Here is a 22,500-nt window from a genome sequence, read left to right as displayed (position 1 = left end):
GAAGGTAGCAGCAATGCAGGTAGCAGTAATGAAGGTAGTAGTAATGAAGGTAGTATTAATGAAGGTAGTATTCATGAAGGTAGCAGCAATGCAGGTAGTAGTAATGAAGGTAGTAGTAATGAAGGTAGTAGCAATGAAGGTAGTAGTAATGAAGGTAGTAGTAATGATGGTAGTAGTAATGAAGGTAGTAGTAATGAAGGTAGTATTCATGAAGGTAGTAGTAATGAAAATAGTAGTAATGAAGGTAGTATTAATGAAGGTAGTGGTAATGAAGGTAGCAGTAATGAAGGTAGTGGTAATGAAGGTAGTGGTAATGATGGTAGTAGGAAGGAAGGTAGTATTAATGAAGGTAGTAGTAATGAAAATAGTAGTAATGAAGGTAGTAGTAATGAAGGTAGTAGTAATGAAGGTAGTAGGAAGGAAGGTAGTATTAATGAAGGTAGTAGTAATGAAAATAGTAGTAATGAAGGTAGTAGTAATGAAGGTAGTAGTAATGAAGGTAGTAGTAATGAAGGTAGTAGTAATGAAGGTAGTATTAATGATGGTAGTAGGAAGGAAGGTAGTATTAATGAAGGTAGTAGTAATGAAAATAGTAGTAATGAAGGTAGTAGTAATGAAGGTAGTAGTAATGAAAATAGTAGTAATGAAGGTAGTATTAATGAAGGTAGTGGTAATGAAGGTAGTAGTAATGAAGGTAGTAGTAATGAAGGTAGTAGTAATGAAGGTAGTGGTAATGAAGGTAGTGGTAATGCAGAGGTAGTGGTAATGCAGGTAGTAGTAATGAAGGTAGTAGTAATGAAAATAGTAGTAATGAAGGTAGTAGTAATGAAGGTAGTAGTAATGAAAATAGTAGTAATGAAGGTAGTAGTAATGAAGGTAGTATTAATGATGGTAGTAGGAAGGAAGGTAGTATTAATGAAGGTAGTAGTAATGAAGGTAGCAGTAATGAAGGTAGTGGTAATGAAGGTAGTGGTAATGATGGTAGTAGGAAGGAAGGTAGTATTAATGAAGGTAGTAGTAATGAAGGTAGTAGTAATGAAGGTAGTAGTAATGAAGGTAGTAGTAATGAAGGTAGTATTAATGATGGTAGTAGGAAGGAAGGTAGTATTAATGAAGGTAGTAGTAATGAAAATAGTAGTAATGAAGGTAGTAGTAATGAAGGTAGTAGTAATGAAAATAGTAGTAATGAAGGTAGTATTAATGAAGGTAGTGGTAATGAAGGTAGTAGTAATGAAGGTAGTAGTAATGAAGGTAGTAGTAATGAAGGTAGTGGTAATGAAGGTAGTGGTAATGCAGAGGTAGTGGTAATGCAGGTAGTAGTAATGAAGGTAGTAGTAATGAAAATAGTAGTAATGAAGGTAGTAGTAATGAAGGTAGTAGTAATGAAAATAGTAGTAATGAAGGTAGTAGTAATGAAGGTAGTATTAATGATGGTAGTAGGAAGGAAGGTAGTATTAATGAAGGTAGTAGTAATGAAAATAGTATTAATGAAGGTAGTAGTAATGAAGGTAGTAGTAATGAAGGTAGTATTAATGATGGTAGTAGGAAGGAAGGTAGTATTAATGAAGGTAGTAGTAATGAAAATAGTAGTAATGAAGGTAGTAGTAATGAAGGTAGTAGTAATGAAGGTAGTATTAATGAAGGTAGTAGTAATGAAGGTAGCAGTAATGATGGTAGTAGTAATGATGGTATTGGTAATGAAGGTAGTGGTAATGAAGCTAGTATTAATGAAGGTAGCAGTAATGAAGGTAGTAGTAATGAAGGTAGCAGTAATGATGGTAGTAGTAATGATGGTAGTAGTAATGCCAGTAGTAGTAATGAAGGTAGTAGTAATGAAGGTAGTAGTAATGAAGGTAGCAGTAATGAAGGTAGTGGTAATGAAGGTAGTGGTAATGATGGTAGCGGTAATGAAGGTAGTAGTAATGAAGGTAGTGGTAATGAAGGTAGTGGTAATGAAGGTAGCGGTAATGAAGGTAGCGGTAATGAAGGTAGTGGTAATGAAGGTAGTAGTAATGAAGGTAGCAGTAATGATGGTAGTAGTAATGATGGTATTGGTAATGAAGGTAGCGGTAATGAAGGTAGTATTAATGAAGGTAGTAGTAATGATGGTAGTAGTAATGAAGGTAGTAGTAATGACAGTAGTAGTAATGAAGGTAGTGGTAATGAAGGTAGTAGTAATGAAGGTAGTAGTAATGAAGGTAGTAGTAATGACGGTAGTAGTAATGAAGGTAGCAGTAATGAAGGTTGCAGTAATGAAGGTAGCAGTAATGATGGTAGTAGTAATGATGGTATTGGTAATGAAGGTAGTGGTAATGAAGCTAGTATTAATGAAGGTAGCAGTAATGAAGGTAGTAGTAATGAAGGTAGCAGTAATGATGGTAGTAGTAATGATGGTAGTAGTAATGCCAGTAGTAGTAATGAAGGTAGTAGTAATGAAGGTAGTAGTAATGAAGGTAGTAGTAATGAACACTGAACTGCTCTAACACAGACCTTCATGAGGTTTGTTTGCAACGTTTGGATCCCTGAAAGGATCTTGTCAGGTTATATGTGCTTTGCCATCAGTATCAGTAATTAAAGATACTGTCCACACTATGCAGTGACGTTCAGGTACAGCATACAGCTAGTGTAGCCATGAAGCATACATAGATACCCACACTCTGTTGAATCAATGCTCACTCTGTTGAATCAATGCTCACTCTGTTGAATCAATGCTCACTCTGTTGAATCAATGCTCACTCCGCTGAATCAATGCTCACTCCGCTGAATCAATGCTCACTCCGCTGAATCAATGCTCACTCCGCTGAATCAATGCTCTGTTGAATCAATGCTCACTCTGTTGAATCAATGCTCACTCTGTTGAATCAATGCTCACTTCGCTGAATCAATGCTCACTCTGTTGAATCAATGCTCACTCCGCTGAATCAATGCTCTGTTGAATCAATGCTCACTCTGTTGAATCAATGCTCACTCTGTTGAATCAATGCTCACTCCGCTGAATCAATGCTCACTCCGCTGAATCAATGCTCACTCCGCTGAATCAATACTCACTCCGCTGAATCAATGCTCTGTTGAATCAATGCTCACTCTGTTGAATCAATGCTCACTCCGCTGAATCAATGCTCACTCCGCTGAATCAATACTCACTCCGCTGAATCAATGCTCACTCCGCTGAATCAATGCTCACTCTGTTGAATCAATGCTCACTCCGCTGAATCAATGCTCACTCCGCTGAATCAATGCTCTGTTGAATCAATGCTCACTCTGTTGAATCAATGCTCACTCCGCTGAATCAATGCTCACTCCGCTGAATCAATACTCACTCCGCTGAATCAATGCTCACTCCGCTGAATCAATGCTCACTCTGTTGAATCAATGCTCACTCCACTGAATCAATGCTCACTCCGCTGAATCAATGCTCTGTTGAATCAATGCTCACTCTGTTGAATCAATACTCACTCTGTTGAATCAATGCTCACTCTGTTGAATCAATGCTCACTCCGCTGAATCAATGCTCACTCTGTTGAATCAATGCACACTCCGCTGAATCAATGCTCACTCCGCTGAATCAATGCTCTGTTGAATCAATGCTCACTCTGTTGAATCAACGCTCACTCTGTTGAATCAATGCTCACTTCGCTGAATCAATGCTCACTCCGCTGAATCAATGCTCACTCTGTTGAATCAATGCACACTCCGCTGAATCAATGCTCTGCTGAATCAATGCTCTGTTGAATCAATGCTCTGTTGAATCAATGCTCTGTTGAATCAATGCTCTGTTGAATCAATGCTCTGTTGAATCAATGCTCTGTTGAATCAATGCTCTGTTGAATCAATGCTCTGTTGAATCAATGCTCCCTCCGCTGAATCAATGCTCACTCTGTTGAATCAACGCTCACTCTGTTGAATCAATGCTCACTCCGCTGAATCAATGCTCACTCCGCTGAATCAATGCTCCCTCCGCTGAATCAATGCTCACTCTGTTGAATCAACGCTCACTCTGTTGAATCAACGCTCACTCTGTTGAATCAACGCTCACTCTGTTGAATCAATGCTCACTCTGTTGAATCAATGCTCACTCCGCTGAATCAATGCTCACTCTGTTGAATCAATGCTCACTCTGTTGAATCAATGCCCCCATGTTTTATGAAGTGAAAATCATTGCCCAGAAGGTCTTTTCCAGCAGGTCCCCCCATGTTTTATGCTTTGCCATAACTCTAACCGAAGTCTCACATTGCCTCACATTTAAGGGCTGTTCAATCGCCTATTCACTGGAATATCAGAATTAACGTGAGAAAATGTGCCCGGAAATCAAGGTGCTTCTAGCCATAACCTCTTCTCTCCCTCTCCTTTCTCTCATGGTGTTCATTCTCTGTGTGGCTATAGGTAGTGGTCTGATGGGGAACTCCTCTGCCTCCTTCATGGGTACGTTCCTGGCCAGCAGTCTGGGCTCGTCCTCCCACCCCTCTCACCCCTCCCGGCCCCCCTCCTCACCCTCTTCACCCGGATCCTTCCGTGGTGGGCCCCACTCCAGCGCCTCTCAGATCTGGTTCCCTCACTCACACGAAGGTAAGAGAGAAACCCCACAGGAAAAACGATGGAATGAGTGACGCCTGACCACCTATTTAGCATGATGTCATCAGGTATATTTAGCTCGCAGTCTTCTCAACGTGACGGAGGATCGACAGCCACATAACATATCCTCATGATACACACATCCAGGGGTTCTAGGTGGTTTCATTTTTCCATCGATGACTATTTTCAGCTAAATGTAAAGATGACTCGGCACTCTGCACTCTATGCTGCCATCATTATTAATGGACTTGTAAGAGAATCCCCTACTTGTCCTTCTCTCCCAGTCTATGAATCCTCAGGGCTCTATCTTGGGCTGACGTTAAGGCGGCGCTGGTGTCAAACGCACGTTCGTTGGCAGTTTCCACCTGTTAAAGCCAGAGCTCTGCTATTTTCAAACTGTTGTGCAAAGGGTTGGTAATTGACCTGTCTTTTATCAGCTCTTTGTGCTCAGGTGGGAGGGGTGGAAATATTGTAGGTGTGTCCTTAAAAAGCTGATCCATGCTCATTTCAGGCAGCTCTCTTTTGGGGCCTTATCAACGGCTCCTGGGTCGTGTTCATTAGGCACCAAACGGAATGAAACATTCAGAAACGGAGTGGAACAGGGAGGTATTACCTAACCTGAACTAATTAAATTCGAAACGCCCGTTCATGTTCATGTTCATGTTCTCCTATAAACCGCTTTCAAATGTTTTCCATTGTGTGCCCTAATGAACACAACTCAGGTCCTGGTTCTCAGCCGTGCGGTATGGAACGCCGTTCGGGTCTTTACGTGTCAAAAAAGATACACATCAAATAGCACAGTTCTATTATAGAATGTTGTGTGTGATGAATTTGCACGTGCAAGCCAAGCGCCACCACTACTATCAGTAGCATTGTCAACGCTGTGCAGAAAAATCTGCAAACAAGCAAACACCGGCCACGAACGATGTATTTACAATACCGCCTTGGTAATAAGGCATTATTTGTTCGACCGCAACTTCTTTGGTGTTTAGCTAGCACCAGTACAACTTGTGGTTTTGCTGTGTTTTTGGGGAAGAACATTGTTTGCCACAAATCCATCAGCTAGCTAACATTTTTACGACCAGCACTGTCCAGAGCTCGAGGAAGAGCAGGTGGGCGAGACGACTTTACCAGCATCATAGCATACGTATCGATGAATCGTTGTGACATATGGAATACGAGTGATAGTCTAGTCAATGTGTAATAACTACGTAAACAATGAATGAACTGGTTAAATTAGTATGTGACGTGCAGTCCTATTCAGGTCCTGATTGGTCAACAGCCTTATCTGACACGTCACATAGTGTTATCTGACACGTCACATAGTGTTATCTGACACGTCACATAGTGTTATTTGACGGGTATCTTTTCTGACACGTAAAGACCCAAACGGCGTTCCATGGTACGGCGCTGCAGCTTAACAGCGTGTAGTCTTACTCTGACAGCATGTACTCTCAGCCTGGGTTGAGTTTCCAGTGGAGGACAGACGGCTTGTAATCCTTAAGAAATGAGCCCGGCTCCCACCCTTTTCTCTGGGCTCTGAAATAGGCCTCTGCCCCTCCCCTGGAGCATGTTTGGGGTGAAGCACCATGCAGTGTTTTTTAGGATGGAGTGACGGGTCAATAGTTCAGCCAAAAAATGTTGCGGTATTCAAATTCACGTCAGCAAGAATGTCACTCAGCCCACTGAACAACACACACGCACGCCAGTAAAGAGGTTGCACAGACTGCAGGGTTGGGCTGTTCAGCTGTTGTGTCTTTGGTGCTTGTGGTGGTTCCCACCCTACCCAGGCTCTGACTGCCTCACCGACCCGCCTAAACACAGCAGACTCAGGGTATGCCAAGCCCCAAGCATAGCCTCCTTGTTTAAAGGGATACTTCAAGCAAAATACAACATTAGTTAGATGGTTCCTGATGTACAGACTACTTCCAGAATAAGATAACATCTAACTAATGTTGTTATTAAGGTGAACAACCCCTTTAAGAAGGAACTATCTAACTACCCACTGGGCACAGACATCAATTCAATGTCTATTCCACGTTGGTTCAACGTAATAACATTAAAAGGAAACAACGTTGATTCAACCAGTGTGCCAAATGGGTACTGTTGTCATTAAGGTGAACTACTCCTTTAAGAAGGAACATTCTAACTAATGTTGTCATTAAGGTGAACTTCCCCTTTAAGAAGGAACATTCTAACTAATGTTGTCATTAAGGGGAACTACCTCTTTAAGAAGGAACATTCTAACTAATGTTGTCATTAAGGTGAACTACCCCTTTAAGAAGGAACATTCTAACTAATGGTGTCATTAAGGTGAACTACTCCTTTAAGAAGGAACATTCTAACTAATGTTGTCATTAAGGTGAACTTCCCCTTTAAGAAGGAACATTCTAACTAATGTTGTCATTAAGGGGAACTACCTCTTTAAGAAGGAACATTCTAACTAATGTTGTCATTAAGGTGAACTACCCCTTTAAGAAGGAACATTCTAACTAATGTTGTCATTAAGGGGAACTACCCCTTTAAGAAGGAACATTCTAACTAATGTTGTCATTAAGGTGAACTACCCCTTTAAGAAGGAACATTCTAACTAATGTTGTCATTAAGGTGAACTACTCCTTTAAGAAGGAACATTCTAACTAATGTTGTCATTAAGGTGAACTACCCCTTTAAGAAGGAACATTCTAACTAATGTTGTCATTAAGGTGAACTACTCCTTTAAGAAGGAACATTCTAACTAATGTTGTCATTAAGGTGAACTACCCCTTTAAGAAGGAACATTCTAACTAATGTTGTCATTAAGGTGAACTACCCCTTTAAGAAGGAACATTCTAACTAATGTTGTCATTAACTACCCCTTTAAGACTAGGCCAGCTGTTGTGTCTTGCCAGCGGGGAATGTGCTGCAGGATCTACATTGTGTTTGTGGTCACTGATAATCACTACTCTGGTCGTATGATGTGTAGCTGGGGCTGATGTTGTTTGATGCAGCTGTGGTTCTGTTTGTTGTTAATGGACACTCTGTTTTGGGGATGGGCGGCCCTTAGATGTTGCGGCCACAGAGAGTCATGCACTTATACACTTCCCGACATGGATTTATGGGATTTAAAGGGGCAATCAGCAGGTGCTACATCCATTTTGTGACTTATAAATGAATGATTTATACCCATTGATTCTTTAAGAATATATCTTATAAATGCCTCATGAGCTCAGTTTAACTGTTGTACCCCATCAGAAACCCAAACTATAAGCTTGTTTTACTCTAATGTTTGTAAACAAATAAAATGTCAACAAACACTATAGCCTCAAAACATGGTTAAACTATACGATTGATATAACTGAAGGTCAATCCTTGCATCCGTAGTTCTGTCTATGAATATGAGAGTGGTTCAATGTCTCCAGCCCCATCCCTCAGCTTTTTACCTAACCAGGGGCGAGGAGTCCGCACTCTAGCTCATGCTTAGACGAATCCATGTTTAAGGTATTCACATGGGAGGCAGGCAACATGGTGTTAGTGGATGGAGTTACAGCCATCTCTCTGAAACAACATGGTGTTAGTGGATGGAGTTACAGCCATCTCTCTGAAACAACATGGTGTTAGTGGATGGAGTTACAGCCATCTCTCTGAAACAACATGGAGGTACAGCCATCTCTCTGAAACAACATGGTGTTAGTGGATGGAGTTACAGCCATCTCTCTGAAACAACATGGTGTTAGTGGATGGAGTTACAGCCATCTCCCTGAAACAACATGGTGTCAGTGGATGGAGTTACAGCCATCTCTCTGAAACAACATGGTGTTAATGGATGGAGTTACAGCCATCTCTCTGAAACAACATGGAGTTACAGCCATCTCTCTGAAACAACATGGAGTTACAGCCATCTCTCTGAAACAACATGGAGGTACAGCCATCTCTCTGAAACAACATGGAGGTACAGCCATCTCTCTGAAACAACATGGAGGTACAGCCATCTCTCTGAAACAACATGGTGTCAGTGGATGGAGTTACAGCCATCTCTCTGAAACAACATGGTGTTAGTGGATGGAGTTACAGCCATCTCTCTGAAACAACATGGAGTTACAGCCATCTCTCTGAAACAACATGGAGTTATAGCCATCTCTCTGAAACAACATGGAGTTACAGCCATCTCTCTGAAACAACATGGTGTTAGTGGATGGAGTTACAGCCATCTCTCTGAAACAACATGGTGTTACAGCCATCTCTCTGAAACAACATGGAGTTATAGCCATCTCTCTGAAACAACATGGAGTTACAGCCATCTCTCTGAAACAACATGGTGTTAGTGGATGGAGTTACAGCCATCTCTCTGAAACAACATGGTGTTAATGGAGGGAGTTACAGCCATCTCTCTGAAACAACATGGTGTCAGTGGATGGAGTTACAGCCATCTCTCTGAAACAACATGGTGTCAGTGGATGGAGTTACAGCCATCTCTCTGAAACAACATGGTGTTAGTGGATGGAGTTACAGCCATCTCTCTGAAACAACATGGTGTTAGTGGATGGAGTTACAGCCATCTCTCTGAAACAACATGGAGGTACAGCCATCTCTCTGAAACAACATGGTGTTAGTGGATGGGGTTACAGCCATCTCTCTGAAACAACATGGTGTTACTGGATGGAGTTACAGCCATCTCTCTGAAACAACATGGAGGTACAGCCATCTCTCTGAAACAACATGGTGTTAGTGGATGGAGTTACAGCCATCTCTCTGAAACAACATGGAGGTACAGCCATCTCTCTGAAACAACATGGTGTTAGTGGATGGAGTTACAGCCATCTCTCTGAAACAACATGGTGTCAGTGGATGGAGTTACAGCCATCTCTCTGAAACAACATGGTGTTAATGGATGGAGTTACAGCCATCTCTCTGAAACAACATGGAGTTACAGCCATCTCTCTGAAACAACATGGAGTTACAGCCATCTCTCTGAAACAACATGGAGGTACAGCCATCTCTCTGAAACAACATGGAGGTACAGCCATCTCTCTGAAACAACATGGTGTTAGTGGATGGAGTTACAGCCATCTCTCTGAAACAACATGGTGTTAGTGGATGGAGTTACAGCCATCTCTCTGAAACAACATGGAGTTACAGCCATCTCTCTGAAACAACATGGAGTTATAGCCATCTCTCTGAAACAACATGGAGTTACAGCCATCTCTCTGGAACAACATGGTGTTAGTGGATGGAGTTACAGCCATCTCTCTGAAACAACATGGTGTTACAGCCATCTCTCTGAAACAACATGGAGTTATAGCCATCTCTCTGAAACAACATGGAGTTACAGCCATCTCTCTGAAACAACATGGTGTTAGTGGATGGAGTTACAGCCATCTCTCTGAAACAACATGGTGTTAGTGGATGGAGGTACAGCCATCTCTCTGAAACAACATGGTGTTAATGGAGGGAGTTACAGCCATCTCTCTGAAACAACATGGTGTTAGTGGATGGAGTTATAGCCATCTCTCTGAAACAACATGGTGTTAGTGGATGGAGTTACAGCCATCTCTCTGAAACAACATGGAGGTACAGATGACAGGGAGAATGAGAGAACGATGGAACCAGAGAGATGAGGACTTACAGGTCATAGTGAATCTTCTAGTTCCTTCCACCCACAAAACACAACATGTTTCGTTTTCAACTTTTAGCAATGGGTATCGAAGCCACGGGGAGATTTCTGAGCTGGAAAACAGAATAATATTAATAAGTCGGACGATGATAATGCCAAGCCTAATAAAAGTAATGGAGGTGGTAATGACTAGGATTATTACTCAGTTTGCAGTGGAGGCCATTACCCAGACTGCAGTTTAATTGTACATAATGCATTAAGATCCTGATTGAATCCAGACTGTTCATCAACCACATTCAGCTGCTCTGTCTTCAACATAATTGCATGTTGTCTTTTTACTGTTTTGCTTTAAAAGCAACTCATCAAAATGATGAGCGGGAACAATTACCCAGGCTCCTCGCCTTCTCTCTACGGGTGTCGGCCTGTCGGCTGTATCCCACCAGCAGCAGCACAGAGCAGAGTGTGTGTGTGTGTGTGTGTGTGTGTGTGTGTGTGTGTGTGTGTGTGTGTGTGTGTGTGTGTGTGTGTGTGTGTGTGTGTGTGTGTGTGTGTGTGTGTGCGTGCGTGCGTGTGTGTGTGTGTTCGTGCATGAGATTGTGTGTGTGTGTGTGTGAGCTGGTATTTGTTCTAAGATTCTCTTGTCTCTCAAGCTACATTTCTCTGGCGCACGGTCTCTTTGTCTCTCATGTTGCTGTGATTCTGACACATTTTCATATGGAGCTGGTCTGTTGTTCATTTCCTGGGAACCATATGGAGATGGTCTGGAGAGGAGGGCTGTTCGTTGGCACACAGTGAGAGGGAGAGGTGGAATAGGGGAAGAGCTGTTGGGATCTGGGTGTAAAGATATATAAATATACACTATATATACAAAGGTATGTCTACACCCCTTCAAAAAAGTGGATTTGGCTATTTCCGCCACACCTGTTGCTGACAGGTGTATAAACTTGAGCACACAGCCATGCAATCTCCATAGACAAACTTTGGCAACAGAATGGAAGAAGAGCTCAGTAACTCTCAACATGGCACCGTCATAGGATGCCACCTTTCCAACAAGTCAGTTCATCAAATTTTTGCCCTGCTAGAGCTGCCCCTATGAACTGTATGTGCTGTTATTGTGACGTGGAAGCGTCTAAGATCAACAACGGCTCAATCGAGAAGTGGTAAGCCACATAAGCTTACAGAACAAGACCCCCGAGTAGTGACGCACGTTGATCGTCAAAATCGTCTGTCCTCGGTTCAAAGCTGCCTCTGGAAGCAACATGAGCACCATAACTGTTGTTGGGAGCTTCACAAAATTGGTTTCCATGGCCGAGCAGCCGCACACAAGCCTAAGATCATCATGCACAATGCCAAGCGTCGGCTGGAGTGGTGTAAAGCTCGCCGCCATTGGACTCTGGAGCAGTGGAAACGTGTTCTCTGGAGTGATGAATCACGCTTCACCGTCTGGCAGTCCGACGGATGAATCTGGGTTTGGTGGATGCCAGGAGAACGCTACCTGCCCCAATGCATTTTGCCAACTGTAAAGTTTGATGGAGGATGAATAATGGTCTGCGGCTGTTATTCAAGACCCCTTGACTTTTTCCACATTTAATTACGTTACAGCCTTTTCTGAAATTGATTAAATTAATGTTTTTCATCATCAATCTATACACGATACCCCATAATGACAAAGCAAAAATAGGTATTTAGAATTTTTTTGCAAATGTATTAAAAATAAAAGCAGAAATACCTTCATTAACATAAGTATTCAGACCTTTGCTAGAAGACCCAGGTTCATCCTGTTTTCATTGATCATCCTTGACATGTTTCTACAACTTGATTGGAGACCACCTGTGGTAAATTCTATTGATTGGACATGATTTGGAAATGCATAAACCGGTCTATATTAGGTCCCACTGTTAACAGTGCATGTCAAAGCAGAAACCAAGCCATGAGGTGGAAGGAATTGTCCGTAAAGCTCCGAGACAGGATTCTGTCGAGGCACAGATCTGGGGAAGGGCATCAAAAAATGTCTGCAGCATTGAAGGTCCCCTAGAACACAGTGCCCTCCATCATTCTTACATGGAAGAAGTTTGGAACCGCCGTCCGGCCACACTGAGCAATCGGGGGAGAAGGGTCTTGGTCAGGTAGGTAACCAAGAACACAATGGTTACTCTGACAGAGTTCCAGAGTTCCTCTGTGGAGATGGGAGAACCTTCCAGAAGGACATCCATCTCTACAACACTCCACCAATCAGGCCTTTGTGGTAGAGTGGCCAGACGGAAGCCACTTCTCAGTAAAAGGCACATGACAGCCCACTTGGAGTTTGCCAAAAGGCACTTAAGAACTCTCAGACCATGATAAACAAGATTCTCTGTTCTGATGAAACCAAGATTGAACTCTTTGGCCTGAATGCCAAGCATCATGTCTGGAGAAAACCTTGCATCATCTCTACGGTGAAGCATTGTGGCAGCATCATGCTGTGGGGATGTTTTTCAGAGGCAGGGACTGGCAGACTAGTCAGGATCAAGGGAAAGATGAATGGAGAAAAGTACAGAGAAATCCTTGATGAAAACCTGCTCCAGAGCGCTCAGTACCTCAGACTGGGGAAAAGGTTCACTTTCCAACAGGACAATGACCCTAAACACACAGCCAAGATAAGTCTCTGAATGTCCTTGAATGGCCCAGCCAGAGCCTGGACTTAAACCCGAAATACCATCTCTGGAGAAACCTGAAAATAGCTGTGCAGCGATGCTCCTCATCCAACTTGACAAGAGCTTGAGAGGATCTACATGGGAGAAATGGGAGAAACTCCCCAAATACAGGTGTGCCAAGATTGTAGCGACATACCCAAGAAGACTGTAGGCTGTAATCACTGCCAAAGGTGCTTCAACAAAGTACTGAGTAAAGTGTCTGAATACTTTTTTTATATTTACAAAAATTCTACAGACCTGTTTCTGCTTTGTCATTATGGGGGTATTGTGTGTAGATGGATGAGGGGGAAAAAAACATTTAAACCATTTTAGAATAAGGCTGTAACGTAACAAAATGTGGAAAACGTCAAGAGGTCAGAATACTTTCTGAATGCACTGTATATACACTACCGTTCAAAAGTTTGGGGTCGCTTAGAAATGTCCTTGTTTTTGAAAGAAAAACACTTTTTTTGTCCTTTAAAATAACATAAAATTGATCAGAAATACAGTGTAGACATTTTTAATGTTGTAGCTGGATTTTCTTTTTCTCAAGTTAGAAACTCTAATGTACTTGTCCTCTTGCTCAGTTGTGCACCGGGGCCTCCCACTCTTCTTTCTATTCTGGTTAGAGACAGTTTGCGTTGTTATGTGAAGTAAGTGGTACACAGCATTGTATGAGATCTTCAGTTTCTTGTCAATTTCTCACATTGAATAGCCTTCATTTCTCAGAACAAGAATGGACTGACAAGTTTCAGAAGAAAGTTCTTTGTTTCTGGCCATTTTGATCCTGTAATCGAACCCACAAATGCTGATGCTCCAGACACTCAACTAGTCTAAAGAAGGCCAGTTTTATTGCTTCTTTAATTAGCACAACAGTTTTTAGCTGTGCTGACATAATTGCAAAAGGGTTTTCTAATGATCAATTAGACTTTTAAAATGATACACTTGGATTAGCTAACACAACGTGCCATTGGAACACAGGAGTGATGGTTGCTGATAATGGGCTTCTGTACGTCTTATGTAGATATTCCATAAAAAATTAGCCAAGACCTCAGAAAAATAATTGTAGACCTCCACAAGTCTGGTTCATCCTTGGGAGCAATTTCCAAACGCCGGAAGGTACCACGTTCATCTGTACAAACAATAGTACGCAATTAACACCATAGGACTACGCAGCCGTCATACCGCTCAGGAAGGAGACGAATTCTGTCTCCTAGAGATGAACGTAATTTGGTGCAAAAAGTTCAAATCAATCCCAGAACAACAGCAAAGGACCTTGTGAAGATGCTGGAGAAAACAGGTACAAAAGTATCTATATCCACAGTAAAACGAGTCCTATATCGACATAACCTGAAAGGCCACTCAGCAAGGAAGAAGCCACTGCTCCAAAACCGCAATAAAAAAGCCAGACTACGTTTTGCAACTGCACATGGGGATAAAGATCGTACTTTTGAGAAATTTCCTCTGGTCTGATGAAACAAAAATATAACTGTTTGGTCATAATGACCATCGTTATGTTTGGAGGAAAAAGGGAGAGGCTTGCAAGCCGAAGAGCACCATCCCAAACGTGAAGCATGGGGGTGGCAGCATCATGTTGTGGGGGTGCTTTGCTGCAGGAGGGACTGGTGCACTTCACAAAATAAATGGCATCATGAGGTAGGAAAATTATGTGGATATATTGAAGCAACATCTCAAGACATCAGTCAGGAAGTTAAAGCTTGGTCGCAAATGGGTCTTCCAAATGGACAATGACCCCAAGCATACTTCCAAAGTTGTGGCAAAATGGCCAAAGGACAACAAAGTCAAGGTATTGGAGTGGCCATCACAAAGCCCTGACCTCAATCTGAAAAAGCGTGTGCGAGCAAGGAGGCCTACAAACCTGACCCATTTACACCAGCTCTGTCAGGAGGAATAGGCCAAAATTCACTCAAATTATTGTGGGAAGCTCGTGGAAGGCTACCCGAAAAGTTTGACCCAAATTAAACCATTTAAAGGCAATGCTACCAAATACTAATTGAGTGTATGTAAACTTCTGACCCACTGGGAATGTGATGAAAGAAATAAAAGCTGAAAGAAATAATTCTCTCTGCTATTATTCTGACATTTCACATTCTTAAAAAATAAAGTGATCATCCTAACTGACCTAAGACAGGGAGTTTTTAACTTGGATTAAATGTCAGGAATTGTAACGATTCTCTTCTTGTGAAGTAGAGGCGGACCAAAGCGCAGCGTGGTGGTTGTTCATTGTAATTTATTGACGACACTATACATGAACAAACTAACGAAAAAACAAGAAACGTGAGAACTCAAAACAGCCCTGTCTGGTGCAAACACAAAAACAGGAACAATCACCCACAAACACACAGTGAAACCCAGGCTACCTAAATATGGTTCCCAATCAGAGACAATGACGAACACCTGCCTCTGATTGAGAACCATATCAGGCCGAACATAGAACTAGACAAACTAGACATGAAACATAGAATGCCCACTCAGATCACACCCTGACCAACCACAACATAGAAATATACAAAGTAAACTATGGTCAGGGTGTGACAGGAATTACGAAAACCTGAGTTTAAATATATTTGGCTAAGGTGTATGTAAACTTCCGACTTCAACTGTATATATTTATATATATATATATTTATATATATATATATATATATATATACAGTGCCTTGCGAAATTATTCGGCCCCCTTGAACTTTGCGACCTTTTGCCACATTTCAGGCTTCAAACATAAAGATATAAAACTGTATTTTTTTGTGAAGAATCAACAACAAGTGGGACACAATCATCAAGTGGAACGACATTTATTGGATATTTCAAACTTTTTTAACAAATCAAAAACTGAAAATTTGGGCGTGCAAAATTATTGTACTGTATATATATGGAGAGAGAGAGAGAGAGAGAGAGAGGGAGAGTACGTGTGAGAGAGAGAGTGTGTGTGAGAGAGAATGCGAGAGTGAGAGTAAGTGAGCGAGAGAGAGTGTGTGTGAGAGAATGAGAGAGTGAGAGTACGTGAGAGAGAGAGAGTGTGTGTGAGAGAGAATGAGAGAGTGAGAGTAAGTGTGAGAGAGAGTGAGAGTACGTGAGAGAATGAGAGAGTGAGAGTACGTGTGAGAGAGAGAGTGTGTGTGAGAGAGAATGAGAGAGTGAGAGTACGTGAGAGAGAGAGAGTGTGTGTGAGAGAGAATGAGAGAGTGAGAGTACGTGAGAGAGAGAGTGTGTGTGTGAGAGAGAATGAGAGAGTGAGAGTACGTGAGAGAGAGAGAGTGTGTGTGAGAGAATGAGAGAGTGAGAGTACGTGAGAGAGAGAGAGTGTGTGTGAGAGAGAATGAGAGAGTGAGAGTACGTGAGAGAGAGAGAGTGTGTGTGAGAGAGAATGAGAGAGTGAGAATACGTGAGAGAGAGAGTGTGTGTGAGAGAGAATGAGAGAGTGAGAGTATGTGAGAGAGTGAGTGTGTGTTTGAGAGAGAGTGTGTGTGAGAGAGAATGAGAGAGTGAGAGTAAGTGAGAGAGAGAGTGTGTGAGAGAGAATGAGAGAGTGAGAGTAAGTGAGAGAGAGAGAGTGTGTGTGAGAGAGAATGAGAGAGTGATAGTAAGTGAGAGAGAGAGAGAGTGTGTGTGAGAGAGAATGATGAGAGAGAGAGAGTGTGTGTGAGAGAGAATGAGAGAGTGAGAGTAGGTGCTTCGATAAATTAGTTCCACGTGGCTAAACAGATTATGTCCATTGAGGTTTTGAATGTTTTTTTCTCTCGTTCACTTCAAACCTCTGAAAATCACACTGAGACCCAGAAATAAAAAGGGGAAATATGGGAAAACAAGACAAGACGGAAACCCTTTATTTGCCCTTTGCCAGCTGGCCTCTGTCCAAATGACTGCTTGAGTTGTGCCAAACACAACGACAGCCTCATACTGTATCTCTGTCCACACACACATATGCACACACACGCACGCACGCACACACGCACACACACACACACACACACACACACACACACACACACACACACACACACACACACACACACACACGCACGCACGCACACATGCACGCACACAAACACACACAAACACACACACACACACAAATGCACACACAAACGTACACCCACGCACACATACACACACATATGCATGCATGCACGTGCACACACACACACAAATGCATAAATACACACACACACACACACACACAAATGCATGAATCCATGTGCACACACACACTATAGCACACACAGTAGCTATAGCCTTTCCTTATTTTGTTTCAGCTCTCTCTCTCTCTCTCTCTCTCTCTCTCTTTTTCTCTCTCTCTCTTTTTTCTCCCTCTCTTTTTCTCTCTCTCTCTCTTTTTCTCTCTCACTCCCTCTCTTTCTCTCCTTTTCTCTCTCTCTCACTCCCTCTCTTTATCTCTGTGCGTGTGCAAGCCGGCATCCTTTCCTTTAGCAAGCCTGAAGAGAAGAGATCCACAACTGTTCTGCACACTGCCCCTCCTCTCTCAAGCATCTCTCTTCTCCTCTCCTCTCTCTCGGTGTCTCGATCACTCTGTCACTTTTTCTCAATTAGTGCACCTGACAGACAGCTCTGTCTGCCCCTCCTCTCTCTCTCTCCCTCTCTCTCTCTCTCTCTCTCTCTCTCTCTCCACCCCCTCTCTCTCTGAATTCATACAGCATGTTCCATGGGGCTGTATACAGTTGTACATGTATGTTTTGTGAAAGTGAAAAGCAAACCCCCTATCCACAGTAAGTGAATGAGTGTCTGTGTGTGTGAGATGTTGTAGACTGTCAGGCCAACCAAACCACTCAGAATGAAGCTCTACTGTACTGGTCACCCATCCACCATAGTTGTTGTAACTGTGCTGAAGCACCACAGTACGGTTCAGGTGGGCACCATAGTGTGAGAAGGCTAACAGACCTCTTCCTCTGATTCACCGGAATTATTACTCCTCTGCCTGTATGTGCTGTTACAGTTTTTTTTACAATCACTTTGGCACTAATTTCGGAAAACTTGATTTTCAAAACCCACAACCACTGATCAAAATGCAAATTTTTCAAAACTCTAACATTTTGTAGAGTTGCTTGGATACAATACACATAAAGCTAAGATAAGTTGTTCATTGAACTAAAATCACCTGTTCAAAATGACACAATTTAACATCAAAGTATTACCATTTCAAAATGCAATTCACACATTACATCTGAGATGACTGTCTATTAATTTCATTACAATGATCTAACTGTCAATTGATACAACTGCTCAAAATGATAAGTAACTGTTGCGTTACTCTTAATGCATAGTTTTATGGAAACTGACAAACAATATTCCATGTTTAGCTCATGAAGGTGTCAGGATAACGAGATCCATTGACACCAATTACCGTGGAACATGAACCGATTGGACTATATTATCTATGGATGTAATATTTCATCATCATTCTTTATCAGACACTGTTTCTATGGTCCCATGTACCACTTCTCCAGACCATGTTTTCATATTTGACATTACTGTGCACTCAACGGCCACTTTATTAGGTACACCCATCTAGTACTGGGTAGGACCCCCTTTTGCCTTCACAACAGTCTGAATTATTCAAAATGTTGTACGTTAACTTCTCTGGGATATGTGGGACGGTAGTGAAAGCACACCTTGTGATTATGTTAGGTCAGCACCTAGCCACAGAAAAACATACAGCCATTTTCCAAAGAAGGAGAGGTGTCAGAAAATACAGAAATAGCATTAAAATGAATCACTAACCTTTGATGATCTTCACCAGATTGCACTCCCAGGACTCCATGTTAGACAATAAATGTGTGTTTTGTTCGATAAAGTTCATCTTTATGTCCAAAAACCTCATTTGAAATTGGTGTGTTATGTTCAGAAATGCATTGTCTCAAACAAACATCCGGTGAAAGTGCAGAGAGCCACATCAAATTACAGAAATACTCATCATAAACATTGATAAAAGATACAAGTGTTATGCAGGGAATTATAGATAAACTTCTCCTTAATGCAACCGCTGTGTCAGATTTAAAAAAGGCTTTACGGCGAAAGCACACCTTGCGATTATGTTAGGTCAGCGCCAAGACACAGAAAAAAAATACAGCCATTTTCCAAAGAAGGAGAGGTGTCACAAAAGTCAGAAATAGCATTATAAATATTCACTTACCTTTGATGATCTTCATCGGAATGCACTCCCAGGAATCCCAGTTCCACAATAAATGTTTGTTTTGTTCGATAAAGTCCATAATTTATGTTCAAATACCTCCTTTTTGTTTGCCTGTTTAGCCCAGTAATCCAAATGCATAATGCGCGATCACTTAGTTCAGACGAAAAGTAAAAAAAGTTATATTACAGTTCGTAGAAACATGTCAAACGATGTATAGAATCAATCTTTAGGATGTTTTTATCATAAATCTTCAATAATGTTTCAACTGGAGAATTCCTTTGTCTTTAGAAATGCAAGAGTGTGATCAGCTCAAGGCATTCTGCCAGACACCTGGTTGAAACAGCTCTTTCTTTCCCCCTTCACAGTAGAAGCCTGAAACAACGTTCTAAAGACTTCTGACATCTAGTGGAAGCCTTAGGAAGTGTAATACCCCATAGACACTGTATATTGGATAGGCGATGACTTGAAAAACTACAAACCCCAGATTTCCAACTTCCTGGTTGGATTTTCTCAGGTTTTTGCCAGCCATATGAGTTCTGTTATACTCACAGACATCATTCAAACAGTTTGAGAAAAACTTCAGAGTTTTCTATCTAAATCTACTATTATATGTATATTCTAGCTTTTGGGCCTGAGTAGCAGGCAGTTTACTCTGGGCACCTTATTATCCAAACTACTCAATACTGCCCCCCAGTCCCAAAGAAGTTAAGAGATGCCCTTCTGCACACCACTGTTTTAAACAGCTGTTATTTGAGTGTTTGTGGCCTTTCTGTTAGCTTGAATGAGTCTGGACATTCTCTTCTGACCTCTCTCATTAACAAGGTGGTTTTGCCCACAGAACTGCCGCTCACTGAATGTGTTTAGTTTATCGCACCATTCTCTGTATGTAAACTCTAGAGATTGTAGTGCGTAAAAATCCCAGGAAGGCAGCTGTTTCTGAGATGCTGGAACGGTCAAAGTTGCTTAGATTACGCATCTTGCCCGTTCTAATGTTTGGTCAAACAACATCTAAAGCTCCCTACTCTATATACTTTACATATTGAGTTGCAGGCAGCCACATGATTCGCTGTTCGAATGTAACCTTCCTTGATGAGCTAAATCAGGTCTGTAGAGCTGAAGGTATGACCTATGTCACTGTGTGGGATAATGTCAGGTTCCACCATGCTCAAATGGTGCAAGCATGGTTTCAGCCCCATCCACAATTTACCACCCTGTACTTACCCCCATACTCTCCTTTCCTTAACCCGATTGAGTTATTTTTCTCCACATGGAGGTGGAAGGTATATGATAGGCGCCCTCACGAACAAGCCACCCTTCTCCAGGCCATGGATGACGCAGGCAATGACATCACGGCAGACCAGTGTCAGGCCTGGATTCGCCATGTCCGAAGATTCTTCACAAGATGTTTGGCTAATGAAAACCTCCATTGTGATGTGGATGAGAACCTGTGGCCAGATCCACAAGACAGGGTTGATGGAAATATAGAAGTACAGTAATCAATCCTTTGTTTTGCCTTTTTACAGTAAGCCAGGTGAGGAACACTGCAGTGATGTTTTACAGTAAGCCAGGTGAGGAACACTGCAGTGATGTTTTACAGTAAGTCAGGTGAGGAACACTGCAGTGATGTTTTACAGTAAGCCAGGTGAGGAACACTGCAGTGATGTTTTACAGTAAGTCAGGTGAGGAACACTGCAGTGATGTTTTACAGTAAGCCAGGTGAGGAACACTGCAGTGATGTTTTACAGTAAATCAGGTGAGGAACACTGCAGTGATGTTTTACAGTAAGCCAGGTGAGGAACACTGCAGTGATGTTTTACAGTAAGTCAGGTGAGGAACACAGCAGTGATGTTTTACAGTAAGTCAGGTGAGGAACACTGCAGTTGACCTTGAACTGTATTTTATTTTTTTGTAGCTAATTATTTTTGCTTTGATTCAAGGAAACCTATGTTGTGATTTTATTGTATTTCATCAATAAATGTCATATTTTGTTCAATGAAAAAAATAAATACATCACTTTTACAGTGATGTATTTACAAGTGGTACCATAATGAAACATGTATCACATATTTTGTACTACAATATTTAATGATTGAATGAACAACTACACAGTGAAACTATCGGTATGGTGATCTAAATGAATGGTCCTATGGTATTTCATGATAAATGAGTTATTTGAACCAATGATTCTGCAAGTGCAAGGTTTCTTTAAAGATATGAATGCACAATGCAATGTTTTGAACATTGGACAGCCTGTGTTAGAAGTGGTGACCGTTTTGAGTTTTGTGTCTAGAGTTTAGAAAAAGGAGCACAAGGTTCTGAAATTAGTGCCAAAGTGATTGTTAAAAACTGTAAATAAACAGCTCTTCTTTGTCCTTGTGTGTGTGTGTCTACATGTGTGCGGGTGTGTGTGTGTGTCTACATGTGTGTGTGTGTGTGTGTGTGTGTGTGTGTGTGTGTGTCTACATGTGTGCGGGTGTGTGTGTGTGTGTCTTACGCTGAAGCTATGGACGTTCTATTGTTCTATAATTCTCTGCTACTGCTCCCACTGTGGAGAGGACATGTGCTGCACTCTCCGCTGTCATTCACTCACACACGCCTTGTGTGTGTGTATGCATGTGTTTGAGTCTGTGTCTGTGCGCCTGTGTGTATGCATGTGTGTGTGTGTGTGTGTGTGTGTGCGTCAGCAGTCTGCGTGGTAAGACCCTGCTCACTCCGCCTGCAGTAGCAACAACAAATTGCAGCAGTAGCAGCACCTTCCCTTGTCCTGGCCAGATGAATGGCTGAATAGGCTCTGCCCATGCCCAGCAGAGCCCCTCTCGACGCCCCGACGGCGGGCATGCTGAAAGCGAGCAGGCTGGCATTATCGGGCACAGCCAGACTGCGCTGTGAAAGGGGATTACTCTGCCAGTCGTCACGCTCACAAACACCACGACACCCCAGAAAAAAACACTGTCTCCTCTCCTAGGCCAAACAACTCTCTCTACCTCTCCTCTCTTTCCCTTTCTCTCCCTTCTCTGAATCAGAGGGAAAATGTCTTGTTTAAACAAAGGATTCTTTCTTTTGTTCTTTTTCTCTCTCTCCCTCTCTCTGTAAACTAATTGACATAAATGAGTGAGCTTATTAATCATGACAAGCGAGAGAGAGAGAGAAAGAGAGAGAGAGAGACATGGAGAGAGACAGACAGAGAGTGTCTGAGAGACACGGACAGAGAGAGAGAGACGGATAGAGAGAGAGAGACATGGAGAGACAGACAGAGAGAGAGAGACATGGAGAGAGAGAGAGAGAGAGAGATGGACAGAGAGAGAGAGAGACGGACGGACAGAGAGAGAGAGACGGACAGAGAGAGAGAGAGAGACGGACAGCGAGAGAGAGACATGGAGAGAGACAGAGAGAGAGAGAGAGACACTGACAGAGAGAGCGAGACGGACAGAGAGAGAGAGAGGCGGACAGAGAGAGAGAGACATGGAGAGAGACAGAGAGAGAGAGAGACA

General features: G+C 42.2%; 1 protein-coding gene across 7 annotated transcripts in view; it reads left to right on the top strand.

Moving 5' to 3' along the window:
* Window positions 1-22,500, top strand: part of LOC110516409 (BAH and coiled-coil domain-containing protein 1) — a 203,266-nt gene that overhangs the window by 84,560 nt on the left and 96,206 nt on the right. For all 7 annotated transcript variants that reach the window (XM_036939199.1, XM_036939203.1, XM_036939201.1 and 4 more), the window contains one exon: window positions 4,384-4,566. In XM_036939199.1, coding sequence (XP_036795094.1) covers window positions 4,384-4,566 — 183 coding nt within the window. The remainder of the gene's footprint in view (window positions 1-4,383; window positions 4,567-22,500) is intronic.

The sequence above is a fragment of the Oncorhynchus mykiss genome, chromosome 12, assembly GCF_013265735.2.
Source record: "Oncorhynchus mykiss isolate Arlee chromosome 12, USDA_OmykA_1.1, whole genome shotgun sequence".
Taxonomy (NCBI): domain Eukaryota; kingdom Metazoa; phylum Chordata; class Actinopteri; order Salmoniformes; family Salmonidae; genus Oncorhynchus; species Oncorhynchus mykiss.
Note: the sequence above shows the minus strand (reverse complement) of the source record. Positions and strands in the feature narration are given on the sequence as shown.